Genomic DNA, 26,986 nt, shown 5'->3' with positions numbered 1-26,986 from the left:
GCTGGATTCTCATGCCTGTGGTCTGAGCCTTCCTTGGGCCACTGGAACAGCTATTCCCATTTCTCTGGTTTGCGTCACTTTGAGGCTCTGTTCCGATCCAGAGTAAGTTTCAGATCAAGGGCTAATCAGGGCTAGATCTTTGAATAAGAAACTGTCAAAATGGCAGACACCATCTGTGGTTGGATTTCTGCCATCTTATGTAGCTGAAAGTTGTCTTCATGAAATTCTTGAAATTTCGTGCATGGAGGGCAGTTCCCACAAGATCCCATCTGCATTGGAAGCAGAAGGCACAAACCCCCAAGGAAATAGAACCGAGGGGCCTGTGTGGAGCCAGTGATTCAAATCAACCCCCCTAAGTTTGCAGGGTATTGAGTTTGAGATACTTTTTCTAAGTAGAGAAAGGACAGATTCATAGATTCCAACCCCAGGAGGGGCCACTGTGATCCATTCTGGCCAGAGAACTGTCCCCAAATAATTCTTAGAGACTCCTAGCCCTTGCCCTGTCCTGTGTTCTGGTGGGCATCAAGTAGTGCAGTGGGACCGCCTGAAGGATGAGTTCTACTTCCAGGCACTTTGGGCCCTCTGCATACTGGGTCCAGTGTGTGGAGAGAGCTGAAATGCACGCACACGATACACAGATTGCTTTCAGACGAGAATATTTTCCCTGTCACTCTCAAGCTCCCAGCATTCAGTTGTCTGATCTCTAGTTAGTGCAGTTATCCCGGAGAACAGCGGGGAGCTGGGAGACTTCTCTGTGCTCAGGCTGGAACAGCAAAGTGATCTTGGGTTTTAATTGCTTTTTCCTTCCTTGTCTTTATTCTCAACGAGTTCTGGAGTTCAGTGAACCGGGTTGACCCCGTGAGGGCTGGGTATGGCTGCGTGATGGGAATTTCTCCGTTATACAGGTGCACTTGATGGAAAGGGTTTCCCTTGCCTTTCTCAGGTGGGGCCCCCAGTTGTTCATCCCCTTTCCTAGGAGTTTTATGTGTACGTGTTGCTCAGACAATGCTCTGTCCCTCCAGAGAAGCCTGCCAGTTTGAAATCCGCCTCTCGCTGGGGCCTGTCTCTGTATTCCAGGAGGATGTGCTGGTCGCCATCTCTCGGGACACATGCAGAGAGGCGATGGGGTCTCTCTCTAATAGGGCGAACTGAGCAGGAAAAGGTCCATTAAAGTTCTTCCCCTGGCTGCATTTGGCCAGAGCCGGGCAGCCCCATTGACTGCAGTGAGGCTGCAGGGCGTGTCTGTGGAGGCTCTTCAGCACTGCATGAGAGCACCTAGTGTCTGTGGAGCACTGTCCTCTCACCCCTGCTTTCTCCCCCCCCATCAGAGTGACAGCACCAAGCCATTCCATGGGGTGGGAGCTGCAGAAAGAATCCGCTTCCCTTGTGTAATCAGCGGTGAGGTGCGATTGGACAAATATTTCATTGCCTCTTCCTTAATGAGCTGCTCCTGGGAAGGAAAGGGTCGAGACAGATGTGCAGGAGCTAGCCACATCTGGAATCCTTAGCATGCTCACTTTTGCTTGCTGGGGCACATTGCAGGCAGGAATTGAGAACTTGCCAACCACCACTCCGTGTAACGCTGATCGCTGTGCGCAAACCTCTCTGCTCCTCTGGCACCTGCAGAGACCATACACCCTGCCCTCCTGTGACAGTGGGGAGCCCGGCAGCCATGAGGCTGCAGGAAACCCCTGCACGAGCAGAGAATCTGCACGGCCATGCCAGTGGTTCTGTCGGATGTGAATTGAAATACATTGTATTGATGCACACAGTGTGGGCCCCCAGGTGTCTGAATCTCAGCAGCAGTGCGACAGGCCCCAGCCTGAAATGACAGAGAATAGCTTTAAAAATTGGTCACTCTTCCTCTTCATATCAACCTGCCATGACCCCCAAGAACTTTGGGGGTGCTTTGTAGGCGAGCATTCAGCCCAAGAGCAGGCTCTTCTTGGCAGCTCTAGGATCCAGAGCGCAGGTCCTGAGAGAGACGCAAAAGGCTGGATTGTAACCTGGGCATCTTGAAGTGTGTGTACTGATTTTTAAGCCTACCCGCCAGAGCGTGGTGTTGGTGGCAGAGCCTAGAGAGCAGCTTGGCTCTGTAAAGGTACTTGCCTTGTGGACCCCCTTGTGCCATGCACTCCACAGGCATAATGAGAGACAGGCCCTGCCCTGAAGCGCTTAAATTCTACAGAGACAAGACAAAGGGTGGGAAGCAGAGGCTGAGAGAGGGGAAATGACTTGCCTGAGATCGCTGCAGAGCTGGGACCAGAACCCAGGTCTCCTGACTCCTAGTCTACTGCCCTAGCCACAAGGGCACAGTGTATCCTGTGCTCTGGGTGATTTGAGGGTTTTTAGTGGCTTTATTTGCCTCCAAGGCAGGTTGGGGGGGCGGGGCTTTGGTGACGCTTTAGATCTGACTTCAGTGGCACCAAGCATTTCCATCTCCCACGTGAGGCCTGGTGAGAGTTCAGCCCCTCTGAAATGACCCCTTGACACCCGATCCTTCCGAAGGTCACAAATGGCAGAAAACGAGGAGGCAAGCGGGTGAGGTTATATCTTTTAATTGGACCAATATCTTTTATTGGACCAACTTCTGCTGGGGAGAGAGATTGGTATTCCCTCCCCCGCCCGTGTCTCTCTAGTGTACTGGGGCCAGCGCGGCTACCTCTACGCTGCAGAAACCAAGGCGACTCAGTGGTCGGAGGCCTGTCAGCGGCAGCTTGCACCAGGAGGGCGAGGAGAATTGACTTGGCCTTGTCTGCACTGAGTTCTTAGTGGCACAGGTACAAGCCCCTAGGGCAGACACACCTTACACCTGTTCAACGCTGCGGTAAGCTGCGAGGATCCAAATTCCTCTGCACTGATGTAATTTGTCCTCACTAAGCGGGTTGCACGAGTGGCTACAAACCCAGTGTAGACATAGCCTGAATTTGTCCTGGAAGTCAGAGGCGTTTCCTACTTGGGTTTGGGGTTTCCCTGCCCCGTGGGTGCTCGTTGTGCAGAGCAGAGCTGATGCTAATTGTAGCGTCGGAGAGAGCATCCAACTCTTCTCTCGTCATCAGAGTTGCGACTGGCAGCAGTCAGTGTAGCATGGCCAGATCCGAACCTGCCCTTCCACGGAGCCCGGATCCTGCAAACCTGCTGAGCGCACTGCTCTAACGCCAACTTTCTGCCCTGGCTGCAGAGGTCAAAACAAGCGCCTCTTGGGAGCACTGCTCTTCCTCCCGAGAGAATCTACCTCCTCTGGGTCAGTCTGTGTGAGCCGTAGCAGCCGGCTGGCATTCCCCGCTTCGTACAGCCCTGGGTGCCTGTCGGATTCCACAGGGCCTGTTGCCGGGCATGCTGTCTGGGGAGTTGGGCTGGAAAGGAACGGCTGGGAAGCAGGTTGACAGCAGCAGGCAGAAGAGTTGGGGTGCTCAGACGGAGCCTGTGCTTGCTGCTTTGACGCAGGAGTCAGGAGGTTGTGTTCTGAGGCCATCTGTTAGTGTCCAAAGCCAGCACGGCTGATTTCCAGGCCTACTGCAGCCCTGCTTGCGTGGAGTGGAGGATCAGTAGCCACAGAGCCATCTTTGTCTCTTTCTCGTCAGCTGTCTGTCACACCTGCCAATCTAATGATGAGCAGCTTAGGTTGCCCCCCATTCGGAGGCTTATTAACACCCTCTACCTGTCAGGATCCGTGACAGATGGCGCACCAGCCATTGTTTCATTTCATGCAGTGCTGGTGTCATCCTTCCATTACCTCGCCGGGGTTTGAAGTTTGCTTGTTTCAGTTCACCGTGGCAGCAGATACAGACTCCTCTGTAGCGTGGGGCAGAGGGCTTGGAATTCCTGTTCCCATCGGCTGCCCGAGGCAGGCTGGGGCGTTTGAACAGGACCTCGATCTGTATAGTTCTGGGGCTCCGAGACTTGGATTGTGTTGTGCTCTGAACACGGGGTTTGAGAGGTCCTGGAATGCAGCTAGCTGAACCCCCACATTGCCTCGATCTTCCTTGCTGGGTGGCTCCTAGGAAGCAAGAGTGCAGCCTCCAAAGGCCCCCGAGCCACTGTGTCAGGGAGAGAACTTCCAGCCCCGCAGGGCATTGGGGGCTCCATGATGCTGAGCTGGCCCCCCACTGCCCAGGTGTAACAGCATCCACAGGAGCATTGCACAGCAGGTGAGGAGCGATGGTGGAGGAGGCATTAACTCTTCTTGGAGCAGCCCTGACCTAGGGATGCTATCTGCAGCCCAAGGGAGGTTGCAAGCTGCAGACAGCCACTCCATCCCCTCCTGATCCCATGAAGGGGCTTCTAAAGGGTCAGGGGAAAAGTAAGAACGCTCCCTGGGGCTGGCACTCCCCATGCTGCTCCTGCTGCTTAGAGGAGCAGCACTGAAGCCTTAGGACCAGTGTTTTTCCCCACACTCCCTGTCATCCTGTTCAGTGAATGCCACAGTGGCCATGAGAGCATCATTCTGTGTAACACAACGCCCCATGCTGGGTTGGCAGATGTGGGGGTCAGACCCAGGACCTCTGGTGCTAAAAGCATGCACCTCTACTGGTCCATTAGCACAAAGGCTCTAAGCAATTGATATTCCCCTCACTGGGCCAGCGGTCAGTGAAGACAGAGCTACACCCAGGGTGGGCTACATCTGACACCCAGGGGCCAGCGCACAGCTCGGTCGGGTGGGAAGGATGGAGCGGGACAGTTGGAGCCAAAGTTGGTGCTGTAAAGAAGGGGATGGAGGAGAATCGGTTAACTGTTGCACTGAATTTCAGTTTTCTGCCGAGCGCTAATCCAGCTCCAAGCCTCCTGGCTGTTTCCTCGGAGCTGGTGCTGCCCAAGCAGCGTCTGTAGATGGGGACTCTCGAGAAGAGCTGGCATGTGGGCAGGGGGTTAAAAGGATGCAGAATGAATGCCCCTGATGAGTCAAAGCATGAATGAGATGCACTCAGGCTGGATTCTCCTCTTCCTTGAGCCTGTGGCCGGGGGCCTCCTAGGTGCATACCGTGTTAGCAGGGATTGTGTTGGGGAAGGGGGTGCCTGATTCCCCTCAGAGGGCTCATACCTGCTGCTCAGAGGGCATCCCCTCTCTGTCCTGTTTCCTTCATGGCAGGGGTCCTGGGTATTGGGAGGCCTTGGCTTTTCCTGCTTCCATATTGTCATCCCCAGCATCACAGCCGAGGGGAAATTCGCGCCGTTGTCCTGCGTCCGCCTAGCTGACATTTCTCTTTCTGTTCCTCCGCTGGCTGCAGGGTGCTAAGAAGCTCTGCCCCCAGTGTAACACCATCACGTCTCCTGGAGACCTCAGGCGCATCTACTTATGAAGGACACAGCTGGAGGGCGGGACACAGCTACCCGGATCAGCTAATCACACCGAGGGGGGAAAACGATGATAAAAAAAGACGTTTAAAACCAATAGACTCCAGACATGGACTCGAGGATAAAGGAGCCGCGGGGAAGCCTCGGCTTCCGTGTCTGTCGTTTTGGGACCTCCTTTGGCGACTCTACTGCAGGCAAAACCAAACCCTTTTTTAAAACCAGTGTTCCCCTCTCCCCAGAGCTGGCTTTGCATTGCGGATGGCTTGTGAGCCCTTCCTTTGGACTGTGCTGTTCACGCCTCCAACCCCAGACGACTGGGAAGGGACCCTTGACAGAAAGATGTTAAATAACCTGTAACTTGTGTTCTTTGTTCAGTTTGGTTGGTTGGGTTTTTTTTGTTTTTGTTTGTTTTTTGGGTTTGTTTTTTGTTTGGTTGGTTGGTTTTTTTTGGTGGTGTTCTAGTGATTAAAAAAGGTTTAAAGAAAAAACACACAGGCAGAAAATGAAGCACATGTAATATAGATTATATATGTTTACAATGTTGTGTATAAATGGGATAGACACAAACATTACATACTAATAAGTTGCCCTTTTTTTTGGTTGTATTTTTTTTAAAGAAGAAAAAAATGAGCAGAGAACATTAAATCCATATTTTTCTTGGTTCTGCGAAGCTTTGGCATTAAAGTCATTAGTTTAAAAAAAGTATATATCTACATATCTATAATGTAAATGGTTTAATGTTCTGTGGTGTATATTTCCTCGGTCAGATATGAAGTTAACAGCTTTTTAGTAATGGCTGTTGCAGCACCCATAACTTACAAGACTTATGGGGAGTAGGGGAGATGGGTTTTGTCATTAGTCGTAGCTGATGGGGCTGTTTCGCATAGAATCGTTATCCCACAGAAAGCCAGCGGCGTTTAGTTTCTCATCGGGGGGGGCAGCTGGAAAGGTCTGGCTCAGGTGCTTTCACCTCTTTTCCATCTGGGGCACGGGCAGGAGTTGAGATTAGCTGGGAGACAGGAATGAACCTGGCCAAGTGCAGCTGTCTCCAGTGGCTGGGAATCTGCACCCCAAAGCTTCAGTTAACCCAACCATTGCCCACGAAAACCAAAGGCCATGCCCTTGTCCAAGCAAAAACGTGCCACTGGCTTGTTTTGTTCCCACTGGAAAGGAATTCACTGCCCAATGGCCCAGGGTGCTCTCTCTGCTCCAGAGCGCCTCCTATGCCCCCAGGAGAGGTGGAGCCATGGCACAGGCTCAGGGCCATGGCACAGGCTCGGGGCCAAGGCTTCAGTCTGTGCTCTCCCTTCTGGCTGAGACTGTTGCGGGCTGAGTAGTAGGGGGTGACTACAGTGCAGGGAAGGAAGACTCTTGCTAGAGGTGTTCTCTGGGGAGGCTGCTGTGCTGCCTTTTTTTTACCATCTCCTTCCATCCTGCTGTCTTGTTCTACCGCTTTGCCAGTACGAGAGGCCTCAGAATTGCACTGACTTTCTCGTATGAGCTCTTTGCTACAGTGGAAGGTTGCTTTAGATCGCCGATCTCTTCCAGAGCCTGCCTGGGCCGGGGTTCCTAGGACATGGTGCACGTTCCTCCTCCTAAAACAATGCAAAGTAACTTCCGCATCTAAGTAAAGGGTGTTGCTAGGGCCCCTCTCTCAGGCCACTGAGTTGGCAAGGAGAACCCAGCCTCATCGAACTGACTAAGATGAGCAAAGATTCAGATACTCCAGTCAGTGCCAGAGATCCCCAATGACCTTATCCCAGGAGATTTCTCCTAGCTTCTTCCACAGCAGCACCTACAGCAGCTCTCAGTTGTCCTTAGCTTCCAGGTCCACAGCCGCACACAGCTGTCACTAGCTGAGGGTTGCCATCTGCTCCCCTATTACCTTGGGAACAAAGAAACTAATACGATTTTACCTACCAAAAAGCAACGTACGCCTCTCGAGCCACTTGAGTTTTGCAAGGCTGCGTGAACGTTGTTTAAAGGTTCTCACTGGTGGCTGTTGTTGCCAGGGTGGTGACCTTGCAGGACAGTAGCCCAGAGTTGAAATGTGGGAGGAGGGAAGTTGGTGAAGTTACCCTTGTGGTGTTGTTCACCAGGCAGCCCCGCCTCACTAGCTGTCTCACTTCATGAACCCAGGTGAGAGACCAGAATAAGCTAGACACAGGAATATTGCACCTCCAGGGGTCATTTGAAGGCCTTTTGGAAGCCAAGGTAACTCCTCCTTGCTGGATTTCTTGGTGTTGGCCACCTGGCCACTATAGGGTGTGCTGACATCAAGAGGGTCTCCAGACTCCTCCCCAGCACTGCAAAGATGGTTTGTGTTTTGCAGTAACAGAATATTTGACGAGGCAGCTTTTCTCAGTGATGATAGTTCTATCACAACTTCCCTGCCTGAGTGTCTGATGTCTTCTCCTGGGAGCTGCCATTTTGGTCAGTGTCTTGCTGTTTGATTTCTAAAGGACCCTGTTGCACAAAATAAATCTGTCTCCTGATGGAATTATATCTCTTCCCCCTCCGCCAACAAAGATGATATCACTTAACTCTGAGCTTCCTGGGTCCTTACGCTCTCAAGGCAGCAACCTTTACCTATAGTACAGTTGTTGCCCCTGTGAGTCTATCCCGGGCGTCCGTGGCCATTCCCTGGTAGCTAACATGCTGCACATGTGTACCTTCTTGGGCGGTCTTTGGGAGATGAAGAATCTGTGACTGCGAGAGAAAACTCTTCTAACATTCCAAGTTTGGAAGTTTCTCCCCTGCAGAGACAGGCCTGTGAGAGCAGCGGGAGGGGCTGCACGTGCAGTTAAGCCTTGGAACGCCATTCGTTCTGCTGGGAAGTAGCCCTGCCTGTAGCACTTAAGCCCTGGGAAAGGCAGTCAGTAGGGTTGGTTTTTAAATTGGAATAATAAACTCTGCAAGGGGGGGCCGCCTCGCCCAGCACTAGCTGCGGGTGCCCTTGGTACGAGAGCTGGGATCTCTCTGTGAATGGAACTGGAGAATGCGCAGTGATTTTTTTTTTTAAAGGCAGTTGGGAATGGGGAAGTGGGGAGGGCAGGTTCCCCAGTGCCCGAGCTCTGCCTTGCAAGGAGGCACTGAGAGCCAGGCTCTCTCTCGTGTGTTGTGGAGCAGCAATGTGCTGTGTACGTATCTGTAAAACCATATGTAACCAGTAATGTTTTTTTTTTAATGTAAAGCCGTCCCTGTTTTTAAGAAGGGTGGGGATCTGAGGGGAGAATGGAGAGAGAAGAGTCTCATTCTGGCCTTCTCAGGAGCCAGCCGCGTTTTGTAACCAACGATCGCTTTCTCCTCTTCCACAATGAGCTTAAACAAAAAAAAAAACAAAAAAAGAAATTAACTCTCTTTGCCCAAAGAATCCCAATTGCACAAGGTGATATTCCAGTTGTGTCAATGATTGTGTGTCAATGTATATTATATAAAAAGGTACTTGTCATTCCCGTTTGTAAACTACATTTGACATTAATTAAACGAGTATAAATCTTCCCGGTCTTGCCTTCCTTCCCTCTCTCCGTCTTGGCTCTCTGGAGCGGGTGGGGATGTGACTGTGATGCACCTTTGCTCCTGCACCCGGTATTGGCCTGTGGCCGAGGGCTTTGAGCACTGAGACAGCTGTTGCTCCTAGGCCCAGGCACGCGCAAGTTGTGGGGTCGGAGGATGTTAGCAATATACTGCAAAGTCTCGAGGTGGCCATTCCTCAATTGGAATGGGAGGTGACCTTGGTGGGAGACAATGGGTGTCAGCAGTACAATGGGAGATAGACACTTCTCCAGCCACGTCCTGTCTTTTTTCTGGACTAATCAGAACGGAGATGATCATAAGCAGACAGCTTCCCATTCAAACCTGTCAGACACTGATAGATTCCCAGGCCAGGAGGAACCGTTGTGATGAGCTCGTCTGACCTCTTGTAGAGCACAGACCAGCCTCAAAATAATTCCCAGAGCAGATCCAACCTTGATTTAAAAGTTGTCAGTGATGGAGAATCCACCCCGGCCCTGGTGAATTGCTCCAGTCGTTTTCTCCATCAAAACCGTATGCCTGATTTCCAGTCTGAATTTGTCTGGCTTCAGCTTCCTGCCATTGGATCATGTGAGACCTGTCTCTGCTAGATTGAAGAGCCTGTTGTTAAATATCTGTTCCCCACATACATCCTTTCCTTGATGCAGAGGGCCTGGATGTATCTGCACATACTACTAACTGGGCATTTTTCCTTCTGAGCTCATCCCAGCGCACAATGCACCGGTTCCCCTTAGATTTGCAAACAGTGCAAAATCCACATTATATATTCATATCCTGCGAGTGGAGTTGGCAGTTGCTCTTTGCTTGACTACTTCATTGATCTTTTTTTTTTAAACTACTTCTTGAGTCCAGATTCCCTGATTTGCCGTGCGTGTGTGCTCCCATGTGCAAGTTTCAGATTGGAAAAATTGCTTTTTAATGGTTAAGATTTCCCAGCTTGTCAAAGGGGACTATAATAAATTCTCACTCCAAACAACGCCCCCCATGCAGAAGAGATGCATATTTAGTCCAGCTGTGATCTTTTCCTTAACAATGTTCTGTGCTGCAGGTAACTTACCTAGCTTGTGCCAAGGGAACTTTCCACAGCAAAATCTACTGTGTGCAGATGCCCAGACCCTCCAGACTCCAGTAATGAAGAACTGGAGCAGGCGTATGGAGAGCTCTGGCGGTATGTAAGAAAATCAGTGTCATTGTGAAAGTTAAGGTCCAGGTTTTACCCAGCCCATGCACTGAACTTTTATTTCTAGTACGGGAGGAGTGACCAGGCGACCGGATCTGACCCTGTTCTGCTAAGTGCTGGGCGCCCGTGAGAAAATATAATCCCTGACCTACCTGAGATTAGACAGCATCTCCCGTGAGACCTGTCCCTTTCTCCTGAGCCATCTCAGACTTTTCTCAACGCTTTTATTATCACCACTGAAAAGTTTCAGATATGACCTTTGAGTGAGGTGCCAAAAAGCAAACACTGAAACGTGGATGAGTCGGCCTCATTTTCCGGCGCTCATGCGCCAGCCTGAGGCCACAACATTTTGTGATAAACCTGGATCATGGCCCTGGAGGGGCTCGGAATTCTGTATGCATATGAATGACCTGATCCCCAGGTGGCCAGGCTGGCTTGAGACAGAATTGCACTTTAACCACAAACCAGCTGTCATTTTTTGGGTGGGTTGCAAATAGATCACACTTGTAACGTGCACTGTGTCCCCTTTCCAGTAGATACCTCATGCAGGGGTGATGGCCTACTAGTGCTAGCAGATAGCGTGCTCCTTTTAGCTCACGCTATAGAGGGCTACCTAAGGTGTTTATGTAGCCTCATTACTGTAATATCTGAGTGCCTTGCGTGCTCTAACGCATTTATCCTCAGCACATTCCTGGAATAAGAACACAGCTCTTCTCCCTAGGGTATAGCTGGGGAATGAGGCACAGGGAGGCTAAGGCCAGCTTCCCCGTTCCATTGAAATCAGCAGGCGTTTGTGAGCCTAAGCGACGTACCCAGCACCTGTGGCCCAATAGGGTGCCGCACCCAGGTCTCAGGAGTACCAGGCTAGCGCCCGGTTCTCTGGGTTTGGTGCCAACGGTGCTGGGGGTCCACGCCCACTCTGGGGCCGCAACACCAAAGCGCAGGGACTAAACAGTTGCCAATGGAATGTGGTTTAAAACGTCGCAGGATTGTTACCGCTCATCAGGAAGACAGAACCCTGCATTCTGGGCTGTCGCCCGCCTTCTAACCTGGGAGCGAAAGGCTGGCAGAGGCAGGGTGGGCATGTGGTCCCCTTAGCCCAGAACTGCAGGGGCGGTGCTGGGAGGCAGCTAATGTGAACATAGGATTTCTCAGCGGGGTGGTTTCTGGGAAGAGCTGCCATGGCACCAATCTGATCCTTTCATCCTGTTGTCAATTCCTGCCAATTAGCTCTCTTCCTCCCCGCCCCCTTCCCCTGGAATCTAATCCCTCCCTGTGCTCCCCACCCGTTCCCAGAAACTCCCCGAGAAGTCAGGATTCATGAAATGTCTAATGCGGTTACCAAGAAAACGAGGTTAACTCCTGTGCAGATAAATGGAAAATGGTAATCGGCCGAGATCAATCATGTCCTGTGGGGATGAAGAATGGCCCCATGTCATGGGGAGACTTATGTCACTATGCAAGGAACAAAAGGAGAGAGAAAATAAAGCTGCCTTGTTGGTTAGTTAGGAGCGATTGGGGACGGGGGGGACACGAGCAGGAAGGACTCAGCCTGCCAAAGAGAGAACACGCAGGCCTGAACCCTGTCATTTCTCCACATGCTGAAAGGCTGTTAGCGAGGGAATTAAATCACATTAGTAAATTTCACACTGTTAATAATACCCCCCCTGAAGCTGGGATTTTGCCATGCCGAAGATCGCTCCCACCCTGCCCCTGGTTTGAGTGGCTGATCGCTCACCAACACAGAGCGGCACATGCTGGTTTGTTATTGTAGGGTTGCTTGAAGCCACTGGCCTGGGGCAACATGACAGAGTACAGAGAACATGACCAAAAAATGGCATATTAGAAAACCAAGTTGACTGTTAGGGTTATGGATGCAAATGCTTAGAAACCTAATGGTGAGGAGTCTTGGCATAACATTCGCTCAGCCCCTTGCACAGCTTGTGTAGTAACAACATGAAGTGTAACCTAGACTTCACCAGTCACCCTGCAGCACCTTATGGTCACCAGCAACATCACAGCAATAGTGGTGACAGCATGTCAGAGCCAGCAGCAGAGGCCCCGCCTCGCAGGCAGACTGAAGACACGGCACTGTGAACTGGTAGCAGTATGGGGCATAGGACACACAGAATCAATCAGTTCTGATTCCAGGCAGTAGAGGGCAGTGGTGACTCAGCCCAGGCTAGACTACTCATTATTGCTATTAAACTACATGTTGGAAAGAATAAGGGGGAGAGAAACACGTGTTTTCAACATGGCTGTGCTGACGGGAGGCTGACTGGGTTAACTTTGCAAACACTTGGGGAGCGCGTTAAATGCTGGGTGCCCTCAAGAGCCACCTCAGCACCTCAGAGGATCAGGCCCGTAGCATGTGAGCAGGACGGAGGCCACGTCAGACATATATAGGGCCCACTCCACACGTTCTCGTGTCCATTCATGGACCTAGATTCAAAAGCCAGAACACTGGCCCCAGACATCAGCATCGCAGGGAACAGAGACATTGCTGCCCATTTCAGAGCCAGCATCTCAGCACCAAGCAAGAATGAGCCAAGGCCAAGGTCAGGTAAGCGTGGTCCGGTTCCTAAATACGGCCACAGCTGTCGTGGGCTTTGGGGCTGGTGCCGGCCATGCTGCCTGGCCACTGCATGGCAGGGGATTTCCAAGATACCTGAGAGGGAGAGAGAACCGGTTTGCGGCTGTGTATGTTTCACTGGATGCGAGCGAGCGTTGACGGTGTTGGCCCTCAAAGAGAAAGGGCCACGCCAGGGTCCCCTTTGGAGTGCGGGGCATGGGGTTTAGCAGCCAAGTGAGGGCCTTAAACCGCCCATCCCAGGGCATTGAGGTGTTTGTCGAGCAATAACAACAGTCGCTCATGCTCTGTCTGCTCTGCCTGTGGGAGGCCATTGTGACGCTTTGGGGGTTCATCCAGGCAGGAAAGGGGATCTGTCGACACCTGCCCTGTAACCCTGGGTGCATCTGTGCTGTGCGGGGTTGGCTCAGTGCCCTGGCCCCAGAAGCCTGCTCATGGCGCCATGACCTCGTCCTGGCCCCAGCACCTCCCAGTCCTGAGTCTCCCCAAAATCAGCTCCTCAACGTACTCAGCCCGCCTCACGGTAGCACTCTCAACTCCTTATGGAGGTCACTGGTCCTTTAAAGAGCCAGCGCACGGCCCCAGCCTGTGAGTTTGGCTGGGGAGTTTACACATCAGTTTGACAGTGCTCTGAGATTGGTGTGCGATAGCACAAGATTCAGTGTATTCACAATAGCTGTTTACGGGATCCCAGGCAGAAAGAGTGGGGAGCGAAATGCTTTCAAACAAAAGGAGAAATACGTGGCAAAGCCAAAAACTGGACTTAATAAACTCGAGCCGTTGGTTCAGTGTCGTTTTCTCCCCACAGTCGTTCTTCCAGCATGGCTGGTCAGGCCTTCGCCAGGCTCCAGCACAGAGCCCGACGCGCTGGGCTTCGTTGGCACCGCAGCTGAAGGCTGCCAAAGTTGCTTTCGCTGGCTGCTGGTAGCCTCCGTGTTTCTTTTTGTTTTCAGAGTCAGGCAGCCGGGGTGGGCTCAGCTTGCTGTGGCCATCAGGGAGCTGCCACCAGGTTAATTTTGGCAGGCTCCGCCCTGGTTTGTGATGGTTAGGTAGCTGTCTCCCTCCACTTGCTCGTTCGGTGGCTTTGTTTCACGTTTTATGTACATGTACTTCCATTGTCTCTCCTTGCTCTGTTTACACTGGAGACACATTCAAGCAGGTGGAACCGCATTCCTTTGTCTAGGGGTTGCTTTAAGCCCTACCTGCCAAACACATTGTTTAAGAACATATTTCTGGAACATTGTGACAGGGTGTATCAACCCCGCACTGGGTCAGCAAGGGTTACGCCCTGGCTGTGGGCTCAGGAGGCCATGCCCCCCACCCCTGCTAGCCATGCTCCAGCTGCATAAAAGGATGCAGGTCAGGTGAGTCTGCGCTGACTGGGGAGAAGAGCAGACACACAGTACCAGCCCCTGCCAGGAAACTGCCAGAGCCCCCAACTGCAGAGCCTGAGCAGACCACGTCTACAGCGGGAGCCCACGGGGCCAGAGGGAGGCTGGCGGTCGCCACCCCAAGAGGAACTGCCGGAGCTGGAGTGCCCGGTCAGAAGCAGCCCAGGGAACGTGTTTAATGAGATCAGAACTGGAACCTGAAATCAGGTTTACAGGGCCCTGGGTCGGGGGACCTGATGGAGTAGGGAGGCCCAGGTCCCCCTACCCCTTCCCACACTTCCCACATCTATTACAGTGTGGGGTGACCACCCACGAGATTAGGTCCAACTGTCCCACACTGGGAATATTGGGCAATGCTGCCCAAGGATATAGATACTGGGCTCCACGGACCAGCTTTATGGACTGTAGCCACCGGGATCCACTGTTCAGAAGGTGAGGGCCCTCCCACCCCCTGGTTTCCCCTATGGGCTAGTACCCAACATACATCTTTATAATTTTATACGTCATCTGTACATATGCCATGTAATATTAATGCCCAGTGTTACCAGTTCACATATGATACCTTACATGGCACCTTTTACATACACCAGGGAGCTGGGTTACACTGAGCTGGTGAGGCCAGCTGCATTGCTAGGTACCAGGGAGCCCCTTGCCTTCTGGCACTGGGATGCTCGTAGGGTCACAGAGCTCTGACAGATTAGTATCCATGCTGTGTGTACATAGATCTTATTCAGGGGAAGCTAGGTCTCAGAGCTGAGTTTTACGGCTTGTTCTGCATGCAGTGAGGCCTGTGGTCACTTCTCTCTTGTGGCAGTGAGTTCCAAAGTCAACCCCCCCAGCTTGACGCTCCTGTCGTCCCAATCCTGGTTGCCAGTGTCACCATCCTGGTGGAACACTGCTCTGCTAGAATGCCGTGGCGGTGGAATAACCGGGACCATGGGCTGGAACTCTACGTTTGGTGAGGAGTCAGTGCAAGGACCAGAGCCCCAGGAGACACGGGGCAGCCACCTTTGCTGACGTGCAGACGAGCTGGCTACCTATTTGCATTTCCAGGGTGCCCATCACCATTGCCTCTGGGCACCTGTTACGACATACAAGATCAGGTGAAGTGGGAGCTGAACTGCTTCCCCTTTGGAGCCCATTCTCCAGGAGAGCGTACGCTGCGCCGTCCTGCAAGAAGAGACGTGCTTGGCACAGTTGGCAGGTGCCCTGCCCTCCGGTGGCAGGGACATGCACCCTAGCAGGGCCTGTCAGCCACTGTGCCCAGGCTGGTGTCGGCAGGAGACCGTAGAGCCGTACCTGCGTCTGCCTGGGCCCTGCCCCGTGAAGGAACCCTGCAATGGCCTATCGCACAACCGCCAGCGTTCTCATTCCCGTCTCATGCAGGCAGGCAGCCGCTACCGGGATCCTCACACACTGATCTAAAACCCAGCCGCTGACTAGCCAGATCATAAATATGGCCGGCGCTCCCACCCCAGACATAAGTAGTGAAGGGGCGACGCGTCTCCCGTGGCAAGCAATGAACTGGGCACTTTATTTTGCAAGTAAACAAGATTTTAAAACTCCTAATTGCCTCAGCCTTCCAAGCTGCTCGTTTATTTATTTATTTGTTGCTACGAGGGAGGTGAACGAGCCAAGCGGCGGTATGGATCCTAGTGCCATGCTGCGTGGCCGGAGCACCTTTGCGAGCCTGATCAATACAGAGAGCGAGCCGGGGGAGGGGGTGCTTGGCCTAACGCAGGTTAACGTGAGTCCTGTTAGTAGGGCCCAGCATTTCCCAGGCAGCGTAACAGGGTTTCCCTTTGATACCATGCCCTGTGCTGGGACGTCACCACACAAGGGGCGCTTGGTGCAGCGAGAAGCCACTCTGGCTTTCGGCTCGTCCAGAGACACCGCAGAACTGAGCTTCCAGCCGCATTACACTAGCCCGGTCCTAAGCAAAGGCAAGTCCCGGAACTGGCTCAGCCGCCTCGTGGTGTGCTCTGTGCCTTTAGGAACATGGCAGTTGCTGCCCCAGCTCAGATCAGGGCCCTAGGAGACAGTCCCTGCCCCAAAGAGCTTCCAGTCTAAACAGACACAAAGTAGGAAAGGGAGGGGATTTGCCCCAGGTCACGCTGCAGGAGAGCGTAGGGCATAAAACCCAGCTGTCCTGACCCGCGCTAGAATCTCAGGGCTGGAAGGGACCTCAGGAGGTATCTAGTCCCAGCCCCTGCTCAAAGCAGGGCCAAACCCCAATTCTTGCCCCAGATCCCTAAACGGCCCCCTCAGGGATTGAACTGACAGTCCTGGGTTTAGCAGGCCAAGGCTCAACCCCCCGAGCTATCCCTCCCCGCTAAGCTGGGCCAGGCCGCCTCCATGGGAGGCTCCCATTGGACTCAAAGGGAGGCGAGGGCCGGGTCTCTCCCCTGGGAACAGCAGCCCCCTCCCTACAGTTCCCCCAAGGAGCTGGAGCCCCCCCGGCTCCCGACCCCACATCCAGGCAGCTGCGTCTCAGCCCTTCTCGGCGGCTGCGGTTTCCTCCTGGTCCTGAGCCCCCGCGGCACCTGGGCGCTGACGCTTGGCCCGGCCCGGCCCGGCCCGGCTGCTCCCAAGCGAGGGGGCCGCTGAGCCGGCTCCGATTTCCTGCGCTAAGGAGCAGCCTGGAGGGCACCCAAAGGGCTGCCCCCTTCCCGCCGCGTCCCACGCAGGGCAGCCCGCGCTCGCCGTAACGACCGGGGCGCGGCAGGCGCCGTAACGACCGGGGCGCGGCAGGCCGGACCCGCAGAGCGGCTGAGGCCTGTGCCCGGCCCGAGGGAGCGCTGAGGCGGGGCCTGGGGCGGCAGCGGGCGGACAGACCGGGCCGCGGGCGGGGCTGGGCTGGACACACGCCCCGGGCCGCTGCTCAGGCCTCAGGACCAGCCGTTCGCACGCGGGGGCGATAGAGCCCGGCGGGGCGATAGAGCCCGGCGGGGGGCGGGGCGATAGAGCCCGGCGAGGGGGGGGGGCGATAGAGCCCGGCGAGGGGGGCGTCGCCCCGAGAAAGCGCGTGGAAAGTCCCCGCCAGGCCCTGCCAGCCGCTGCTGCCCCCGGTGCGCGGGGAACCTCTGGCGGAGCCGGGGAGGCCCGCGGCTGAGCAGCGCCCCCCGCTCCCACGCCCTGGCGTGGCCGGTGGCTCCAGCTCCGCGGGCGCGATGAGCCGGGCGCCCGCTCGCCACCAAACCCGCTCGGGGGCGGGCGGAGCGCACGGCGGCGCGGGGAGGCTGCGCCCCGCAGCCCAGCGGGGCCAGGCTCATGCCTGGCCCGACCCCTCGCCGGCCAAGAGGGGATAAGCCGAGCCCCCGCGGTGCCCGAGACCCAGGGGGTGGGCAGTGGTGCCCTGTCCTAGCACCTGTATCGAGCCGTAACAAGAGCCCCTGGGGCTCGTTCACCTTCGCAGGCTCGAGGGCGACAGGCAGGTCCCTGTGGCTGGCGGGCCGTGGCCCCCCTGCGCCGCGCCGCGCCGAGCCGAGCGGGAGCCCTGCGGCTGTTTTCCTCCCCGTCCCCGCGGGCTGGAGAACCGACCGCAGGGCGAGCGGAGACGGCCTTCCCCTGGGCCGGCGCCCGCTTGGAGAATTCGCACTCGCTGGCCGTGGCGGGGTCCCGAAGCACCGTGTAAACCGGGAAGACTCTTCACCGCCCGCTGCCGAGAGATGTGTGGGGCTCATTGTCCCCATTTCACAGCTGGGGGCACGGAGCCACAAGTCCCTGGGTGGGTCTGGTGCGTGGCCAGCACAGCGCTGGCTGCCCGTAGCAGGGTAGGGGCTCGGAGCCCCCGGGGCCTCGGCGCTGTACAAACAGAACACGAAGCCGAGCCTTGCCCCCCAGGAGCTTACGCGCGAAGCGGGACAGGCAAGTGGCCGGCTGGGGAACGGAACCCAGGAGTCCGGACTCCTCCCTGAGCAGCGGGACCCCACTGTCGCCCATGTGCGCTCGAGGACCAGAGCATGCTGGGGCGGGAGGAGGCGCCTGGGTGCCCCTCGATGCGCACGGGGGCGGGCTGCACTGCGGGGGGAGGGAGGCCGCAGGGCGAATGCCGGGGGCAGGGGGTTCTGGGTGGGGGGTTGCTGACACCTGCTGGCGGGAGCGGGTGTTACTGACAACGGCACAGAAGCAAGCGGGGGGGGGAATGGGGGACCGGCTGTTGCGTTGTTATTTGTCTTAGGCATGTACGGCGCTTTCATGTCGCCTTTCAGTGGCTTGGGGAGAGGGACGTCCGCCCCAGAATTTGGCACATCTCGCTCAGTAACTGCTGGGAGCCCAGCAAGACTGAGCCAGTCCCGTCTCCGGTAGAAACTGCAGAGAATCCATCTGCCCTGTCTGTGTCCTTTACTGGCAGAGAAACTGAGGCACAGAGAGGGAGGGGGTCTGTGTCAGAGTCAGGATTAGAGCGCTGAGTCCCTGCACTGATTGCAGACAGCAGCCCTCCCCGCCCCCGTCCAGCTTGGGAAAGAACCCAGGAGTCCTGCCTCCCAGTCCCCTGCAATGACCACGCTGAGTTACTAAGGCCAGCGTGATGGTGGCTTTAGCTGCTGTCCCTGGAGCAGTTGCTGATATGACACAACACCCCAGGACATGTGTGGGGGGGCGGAGGAGGGATGGCCAGGGTCGGGGGCAAGGGAAGTTGCCAGGGGGAGAAGGGCGGGACAGGGGAGTAGCAATGCCAGCCCATAGGCCGCTTGGGACATACTGCACAGCTGCAGGAAGAGCAGCATAACCGAAAGCCTAGAAAATAAATCCCTTCCCCTTCCCCTTCCCCTTCCCCTCTGTGCCAGTACCCAGGAGGTCCCAGGCACGCCTCTGCAGCCCCCCCCATTACAGCGACCATCTCACTAGCCCAGGGTGGCTGGAAGTGGCTCTCAGGCCTGCTAATGTTCTCAGCCAGACTTGCCACTAGACAATGAGCCCCGGCTCTAGCCGTCGCTGGCAGCCCTCCTCGGCGCTGCACGCGGCCCTGGGCGGCAGACCCACCCATGCCACTGACATGCAGCGAAAGGAGCAAGACGTGTCTGCAGGGAGGCGTTTCTGCCCCAGGCGGGACTGGCCCCCAGAGGGCGACGGTGAGCAGCGAGCCGCTAGCTAGGAGGCAAGCCTGGCATTGCACTGAGCAGGGGAGGGTTGTGGTGAGGCAGAGCATTGTCACTGGAACGGATGCCTGGAGTCCGGATTTTCCAGTCGATGAACAGGAGCCACACCGGCGAGGCCTCCAACCAGACAAAGGGCCAGGAACTGCTAACTGGGGCTGGGCAGGAAAGGGCTTGGCGTGACCTCTGCCCTGTCATGGCTCCTGGGGTCCCAGCCCTGCGACTGATCCCTGCTCTGAGCGACGCGTCTGGCTGAAAACATTCTCACTCTGACTCCAGGGAAGACGCTCAAAGCTCTGAGACGCCCAAGGGGGGTGCCGTGCTCTCCCTCGGGCCCATTAGCTCCGAGACGCCCGGGGGGGCACCCCCAATCCGTTGGGCACTGGAGCTAGTAAACCAGCTGCTGAGGGAACCTCTCTCACTTGTACTTGAACCTCTGACCTGTGGCATCACGTGATCTGGCCAGATTCAGCCTGCGCTGGGGGGGGCACCCCTGCTGGAGCCATGCCAGCCTGCACCACCGTGTGTGTGTGTGTGTTGGGGGGTCCCAGTGCGCCCACACGCACAGGGACCTGTTCCCAGGAGCGGGTGGGGCTGGATCTAGGGTGACACCTAGCAGCGAAGGCAGACCTAAGTGCTACTGAGCCAACCGGCTGAGTCTTCAGCAGCATCCAGGACAGGAGAGGTGGGCACCCCGAGGGAGGGATTGGAGGGAGGTGGGCACCCCAAGTCCCAGTTGGTGGGGCACCCCAAGTGCCGGTGGGGGGCACCCCACAGGTGGGATTGGAGAGAGGTGAGCACCCCATGTCCCAGTGGGGGGGGGGGCATCCCAGGGAGGGGGCGGGATCAGAGGGAGGTGAACCCAATAGTCCCAGCAGGGGGAGGTAGGCACCCCACAGGGTGGGATCAGAGGGAGGTGAGTAACCCAGGTCCCAGTGGGAGGGGTAGCTGGGCACCTGAAGATGGCAGCCACAACCCATGTGCTCAATCCCCGGCAGCACGGCAGCGTTCAGTTTGCAGGAGTCCCCGCGGCCCTGAGGAGTGCGGTCCCCAGGCAGCGTGAGCCCCAGCAGGGCAATCGGCTCCCCCTTGCTTCTCAGCCTGACACCTCGTTCCTTCCTCTGAGCCAGCTCGTCCCTCGCGCCATGGGCACGGGGCACTGTGAGGGGGTCAGCGAGGCTGGCAATGCGGGTGGAAGCACCGGGGATCCCCCGGGGGATGATGGACGTGGGGTGGCACCTCCCAGCCTGGAGGAATCCAGCTGCTAATGCAGCATCGCCGCTGGCCCTTGCTCCAGCCAGTAGCCTTTGTCCCGTGGCATGGGCGAGTCCCTGTCCTGACCACGGCCCAGCCGGCACCATCCACCCCCCAGGCGTGGGCGCCCAGCCTGGCCAGCCTCGCCGTGCCGTCACTGGCTGCACACCACAGCAAGCAGCGCTGCGTTGGCTCCCTCGTGAGTCCCGCTCCCAGCCGAGAGCCCAGAACCCAATTATCATTGACCAGCATGTGCGTGTCCCGGCTGCCCTTTGACCCCATCGATACGGCCCGGGGAGAGCAAAGGATGGGGTGTCAGGTTCGTTAAACGCCCTGGTAATGAAGTCAGAGCAGCTGCATTATTTTGTCATTTTTCCCCGCGCCCAGCGGGGGGAGGGGGGCGGCAGGGGGCAGCCCAAACAGATCTATACGCCTGCATTAGGAGCCCACAGGTCCTGGTGTAGAGTTACCCCCCGCCCCGGGGCTAAGTGCCAGGGCCGTGGGGAGCAGGCTGGGCCGCAGGGGCTGGAGGTCACCGGCTCTGCTGACTTGGGCGGATGCAGGTGGCGCCAGAGTTGCTAGTTTACAAACATTGGGCAGACGGGTCGATCGAGCCCCCCCCAGCACTCGCCCTGTTCCCGGCTGCCACTGACGCAGCCCCTGTCTGGGCCACGGCAGCTGGGGGAAAGCCAGAGGCCGAGCTCCGCCCTGGCCTAGGCTATGCCAGCCAGTAGGCACAGCGCTGCCCCCCACGCTGGGATCCGGCTTCACCTCCCCGTCCCTGGCTCCCTCGCCTAGTGGGGGAGTTGGCTGCTGGCTGGAGGCTCTGTTCACACCAGGAGTCAAGCCCTGAATGTGCATGTTCCTCACCTGATAGGTGGGGGCTCTCTGTGAGATCCAGCGGTTAGTGTAGTGTGGGATTGGGAAGCAGGACTCCTGGGTCCTGTTCCCGGCTCCAGGAGGGCAAGAGGGAGTGGAAGCTGGGACTCCTGGGTTCTATTCCCAGCCCTGACGCTGACTTGCTGGGTGCCCTTGAGCAAGTCACTTTAACCACTCTGTGCCTCGACTTCCCCTGCTGCAAAACCCACCTCAGAGGGAAGCCGTGGCATTGCCTCGCTGTTTGCCAAGCACCTGCCCAGCCCTGTCTGGCAGGCGTAATGGAGGGGCAGAGGGGAGCCGTGACTGCGCAGGTGAGGGCGTGGTCGCCGGGCTGTGTCCTTGGGAAGAAGAGGCAGTGGCAGAACAAGCTGGCTGGGCAGGTCCAGACCTGGGAGCAGAGAACGCGGTGCTCCGTAACTGAGTGTGGGGAGTGTTCAGAGGAGCTGGACGGAGAGCCTGGAAATGCCCAGGGTAGCCCAGGGGGTAGGGCACCAACCTGGGACTCAGGGGCTCTGGGGGTCAATTCCCTGCTCAGTCACAGACTCTCTGTGTGACCTTGGGGTGGTCACTTAGCCTCTCGGTGCCTCAGGTCCCCATCTGTCCGAAGGGGCTAGCAGCCCTGGCCTGCCTCTCAGAGGGGTGTGAGGGTAAATGTGCTCAGAGGCCATGGTACTGGGGGTCATGAAATACCTTAGCCAGATTGCTCTGTCATTCTCCACGGAGCAGGGACAGGAGCCGCAGCATGAGGAGGACACCTGGGAACTGGGCTGAGACCCTTCAACTCATGTCACACAAGGGGCCACTGACCAGCCATGTGAAGGGCGCGGCTTTCTGTCACTTGCAGTGTGAATGAGCAGTATTGTCACAAACCCATAGTCAACCGGGATGTCTCAGCTGTGGCTATGCTGAAGTCTGTGCCCACTCAGAACTTCCCAGACAGCAGGGACAAGAATGCTGATCGGCCTGTTCCAAAAACACAGGCCCTGGGGGCAAGGAGAATCTTCAGTTGCTCTTTGCAGTACAGGGCTTATGACACACAAATGATTGGTCTGACTCTATCCAGTAGAGGGCAGACACACACCTAGTGCAATATGAATAGACACATTTTCAGGATCTTTTTATTTAATTTAAAATAGACTGGTTTTATTAATTTTATTGTTTGTTCCTGTTCAAACTTTCCTCTGTGGTGTTTGCAGCAGCATGCGGCTGGCACGCACAAACTAGACAGTGCAGCAGGCTAGAAACAGGAAGGGAAACCAGGCCTCTGGGCAAAAAGCAAACGGCCAGAGAGCTGAGGAGCAGACTAGGGCAGTTCGAGTCCTTTCCATTTTGCTAACCAAGGGGGCTTGAAGGGATACTGGGGAAGGGACTCAACAGAGGAGAGCTAAGGCCATCATGGCTCTGAGTTGTTCTCCCTTAGCTCCTCTGCTGGTCTCTGTCAGTAGCATTTTGCTTCACGTGATTGTGAAAAGTTCCCCTGCCCTTCCAGCCAGCCTGCTGGAGTCCAGTCCATTCTTTTCAGGTTGTTCTCCTGCAGAATTTCCACCCCCACCCCAAGCACACAGAAATCAGGAGCCAGGCCCCCTCAAATTGATGAGATTGGTTTGAGACACACATAAAATAATAAATGCTGGGTCGTTTTCTTTATTGTCTGATTTCTGGGCTGTTGGCAGAGGTGTCATTTGTGTCATGTTTTCAAGCTTTTCCCCACAACTAGGAGGGTTAGAAACTCACTTTTCAAAAAAAAGCAAGCTGAGATTCTCACATCATCACAGGACTCCAGGAGCTGGGGCTTTAAGAAACACACTAAATTGCCCCATCACTGTGGTGTCTGCCCATCTTTCTTCCAGTGGTTCATCAAGTGACTTGTCTGCCTTGGCTGACCTGTCAGCTGCTCTGGGCATCAGCTGGGGTTCACTGGTAGCACTGGGCTTGTGGGTGCAACCTTCCTTCTTGCCTCTGGTCTGGGCTTATAAATGGCTCTGTGTTTTTATCTGGAGAGAGTAGGCCCCACTTCCCCGTGGGGTGCGGGATGTGGCAGGGGCCGGTGTGACCTGAGGAAATTACAGAGGGAGCAAGGGAAACCTCCAGGCCATCTGCTGGCATCTGGCACAGGTCGGCTGCCACCTGAAACAAGTTGATGGGTTCTCAGTCCAGCTCCTGGTGGGAGGGAGGTCCCCCTTGGAGACCCCTCAGCAGAGAGCAAGAATCAAGGGGGGTCTCAAGCCTGAGCGCTCCTCTGCCCCATAGAGGTGGATCCTTCCAAGGCAGGCGTGAGGCCCAGGGGTGAGGCCCTGAGTCTTGTGGCCAGAGGAACCCAGTGAGGCGCCGCTTTACCCGCTGGGAGTTACTCCAGGGAGGGATAGCTCAGTGGTTTGAGCATTGGCCTGCTAAACCCAGGGTTGTGAGTTCAATCCTTGAGGGGGCCATTTAGGGATCAGGGCAAAAATTGGGGATTGGTCCTGCTTTGAGCAGGGGGTTGGACTAGATGACCTCCTGAGGTCCCTTCCAACCCTGATATTCTATGATTCTATGATTCAAAGCAGGAAGGGGAGATCAGAAAGAAAGGGAGCGTGGGGAGAGGTCTGAAAAGAGCAGGCAGGAGAAGGGCTGCAAAGGGAGGCAATCTGAGGGGCCAACTGCTTCCAGGGCAAGAGAGGGCCGTGGGGCCCGTCTGCGGGCAGGACTCTCCCCAATGGGCTGCTGATATTTTATTTAAAATATCTTTAAAAAGTGGAGGGCAGTGATGTATTGAATGTATTGAGAAAATGCTAATGTGTAGCAGTGTGTGTCAGGGGGCTCGTCCATCACCCCGCGCCGCCTTCTGGGGGATCCATATCTAATTAACAGTAATGAATGAGGGAGCTGGGCAGCCGACAGCCCGCCAGTTTGTTATGGAAATAAGGCAGTCCCATTAGGCAAAACACTTAATTAAACAAACCAGCCTCCAAGTGGAGTCACGGCCTGGATGGGGCCCAGCGCCCGTCTCGCACTGAGGTAAACGGCGAGGCCTTCGTCACCCCGGTGCTCAGGCAGCGACTGGGCAGCTTGTGTGAGGCTGTCCCTTCCTACAGGGCCCGGCAGACAGAGACCCACCCCCGTGGGGGCCTGTAGGCCCCACCATATTATAAACACTAACCAACCATCAGAGCTCAGCACTCAGATACCCGCACAGCACACACATACATCTCCCAGCCAGCATGCACACACCCACACACCTACCCACCTACCCACCACGTATAAACCCACCCCGTGCACCCCCCCAGCACCCACCCATGCAGACACACGGCCCACGCACACACAACGCCGCCACCCGTGGACCGGAAGGAGGCTTCTGTGGGGGAACCTCTGAGGGCTTGTGTTGGAGCTGATGGGACAAAGGGACCAGCTCCCCGGCCCACCCTTGGTGCTCTGCAGGGTGAGCTCAGTCCAGTGTACTCCACAGCGACCCCTCTGGCTGATTCAGGGACAGCACAGCCGGGCTCCAAAGGGCGCCCCATGTCGCTCTTATTGGCTGATGGGCTGAGGTTTTGAATGTGGGGTTAAAATGGGGGAGATACTTCGCACTTCATAAGGAATACTGCTGATCCCTGAGTGGGGAGGGGTGAAACCAGCTACAAAGTGTACATGACGTACCCAAAAGTCTGATCCCCAGCCAGCCTCTGACACCCTGCAGAGTGAGGCAGCCCCGAGGACCATGCTCACTGCAGACCCCGAAGCTCAGCCCAGGCGAGAGATCCCCCATGCCCCAGGCACTGCCTTCAGCCTTCCTAAATCCCCCTGCACGTCTAGCTGAGAACAGGAGTCACCACTGCCTGCTCTGAAATGTCGGGCAGCGTCTCTACACAACTGTTAACCTGCTGCTGCGTCTCACCCTCAGAGGTGGCTGCACTTCAGTGGTGGGTGAAGCCAGGCCCTGTTGTATTTGCTTGTATCCATGTGGGGATTTGCCGGGGCAGAAGCTACTTTACAATCACAGAACATGGCTACCCTCCGGCGGGTAAGGAGCCATGTGTCTCAAGCCAGCCCCTTGCGGGGGTACCTGGGCAGGGTCTGTGGAGCTCCCTGACGGCTGGGGGGATGGGAGAGAAGGACTTCATTCCCATGCACATCACGCCAGACTGGAATTCGTCCCATCCCCTAACCCTTGGCCCCCAGACCCTGGCTTCATGGGTTCACGCATCAACGTGCACAGAGGCACCGAGAGGCTAAACACAGATTTCCAATCCAATGCATGTACTTGGCTCCTGGTCTATTGACACTCAGGCAGCCAGGGCTCAAGGTTAATTCCTTATCAATACGCTATTGTCAGCTCGTTAATCAAAGGAGGAGGTCAGAGGCTGTGGAGGTGCTGAGGCATGATGGCATCTCCTCTCCCAGTCCCAGCACATGGCAGGACTTTGGGGACATGGGGAACCTCAGCCCTTCCGGTTTGCTATGGTCCGCTGAGGTGTATGGCCAATGTTTACTGTTTAGATGCATCTCGTCCTAGCCTGCAGCCTCCCTGCTATTCCAGGCCTGGCCTTCCCAGGGCTCAATCCCCACCCGCAGGCCCACCCCCAGCCCTGTCTGGGCCCTCCCCCATACACACAGCTCTGTCCCCACAGGTCAGGGCTCCTCTGCTATTCCAGGCCTGGGCTAGAAACTTACTGTTTATTTAAATGAAACTGAAAATACCTCTGATCATTAGAGAATCTCAAAACATCACCAGGGAGGGGGCTGCAGCTATGTGTTTTCTGGGCCCCCACATGAGCTTGGAGCTCCTGTGTGCCTTCCACACACACACACTCACACACGCCCACAGAAGCCTGCACACATCCAGACCTGCACACCCACACCCACACACTCACGTGCATCGCTGCAAGCAGGCCGGCACACATACAGTGTCATGGACACACACACACGGACACAAGCACCCACGCAGTGACAAAATCCTTACTGACACGTACAGAGAAGGAGACCGCCTGTTCTGTGCCAGGGTGAAGGGCTCCCCTGGGCTAGTGCAGGACTCCAGGGCTAGGCGATGAGGTTCCCACCCATTCCCTGAAGTGATACCGCCCAGCCCAGTACAGCACACCATCAGTGCAGGAGACACACCTGCAAATAAGTTCTTCCTGATATGCAACTGACATGTTCCCTTTCATACAATCACCCCTGTGTACCAATCTAGACCCTCTGCCATCCTAAGTCATCCCCTTCTCTCCTTGGGAGAGTCACAAAAGTATTTAGGCACCTAACTCCCAGGGATCTCAATGGGACTTGGGCACTTAAATACCTTCACATGTCCCACCTGTTGTGTCTTTGCAGAGACCCTCACTACTGTGGTGATTTGCTCTGGTCAGCAGCTCTGCACCTGTGAAATGATTCTCACCAGGGAGACTCAGGAAGGGAGCCAAATTTACTGCAACTACTTCTGAACACAGCCCCCTCACTGAGGCACAGAACAGACCCCTCCCCCCGCCCCCCAAGCTCCAGAGCTTGTCAAACTAGGATTTGTAGCACCCTCTGGTGACTCCAGCCTAATATTGCACTAGGAACCTAGGAACCTCTGAGATGCTGCGTGTTTTGGGATTTGTTTGTTGGAGACAAATTCTCTCTGGGTGCAGAATCCTGGTGTCTCCACTATCCCCAGTTTCGGTCTATCTGCTCAGAATACTGTGCATTTATTCTGAAATAGTGCAGCACTGGGTGGACGCACTGATTCAAAAGGGAAATACCTTAAACCAGCATAAACAAAATAGGGTGGATGCCCAACTGTGGGAAA

General features: G+C 55.8%; 1 protein-coding gene across 4 annotated transcripts in view; it reads left to right on the top strand.

The window, feature by feature from the left end:
• RNF220 (ring finger protein 220) overlaps positions 1-8,795 on the top strand; it is a 324,645-nt gene extending 315,850 nt beyond the window's left edge. For all 4 annotated transcript variants that reach the window (XM_077823455.1, XM_077823454.1, XM_077823453.1 and 1 more), the window contains one exon: positions 5,229-8,795. In XM_077823455.1, the coding sequence (XP_077679581.1) occupies positions 5,229-5,300 (72 nt within the window). In that variant the 3' untranslated portion in view covers positions 5,301-8,795. The remainder of the gene's footprint in view (positions 1-5,228) is intronic.
• Positions 8,796-26,986: the final 18,191 nt, after the last annotated feature.

The sequence above is a fragment of the Eretmochelys imbricata genome, chromosome 8, assembly GCF_965152235.1.
Source record: "Eretmochelys imbricata isolate rEreImb1 chromosome 8, rEreImb1.hap1, whole genome shotgun sequence".
Lineage (NCBI taxonomy): Eukaryota > Metazoa > Chordata > Testudines > Cheloniidae > Eretmochelys > Eretmochelys imbricata.
The sequence above is the reverse complement of the archived record's forward strand: the minus strand, read 5'-3'. Positions and strand labels throughout refer to the sequence as shown.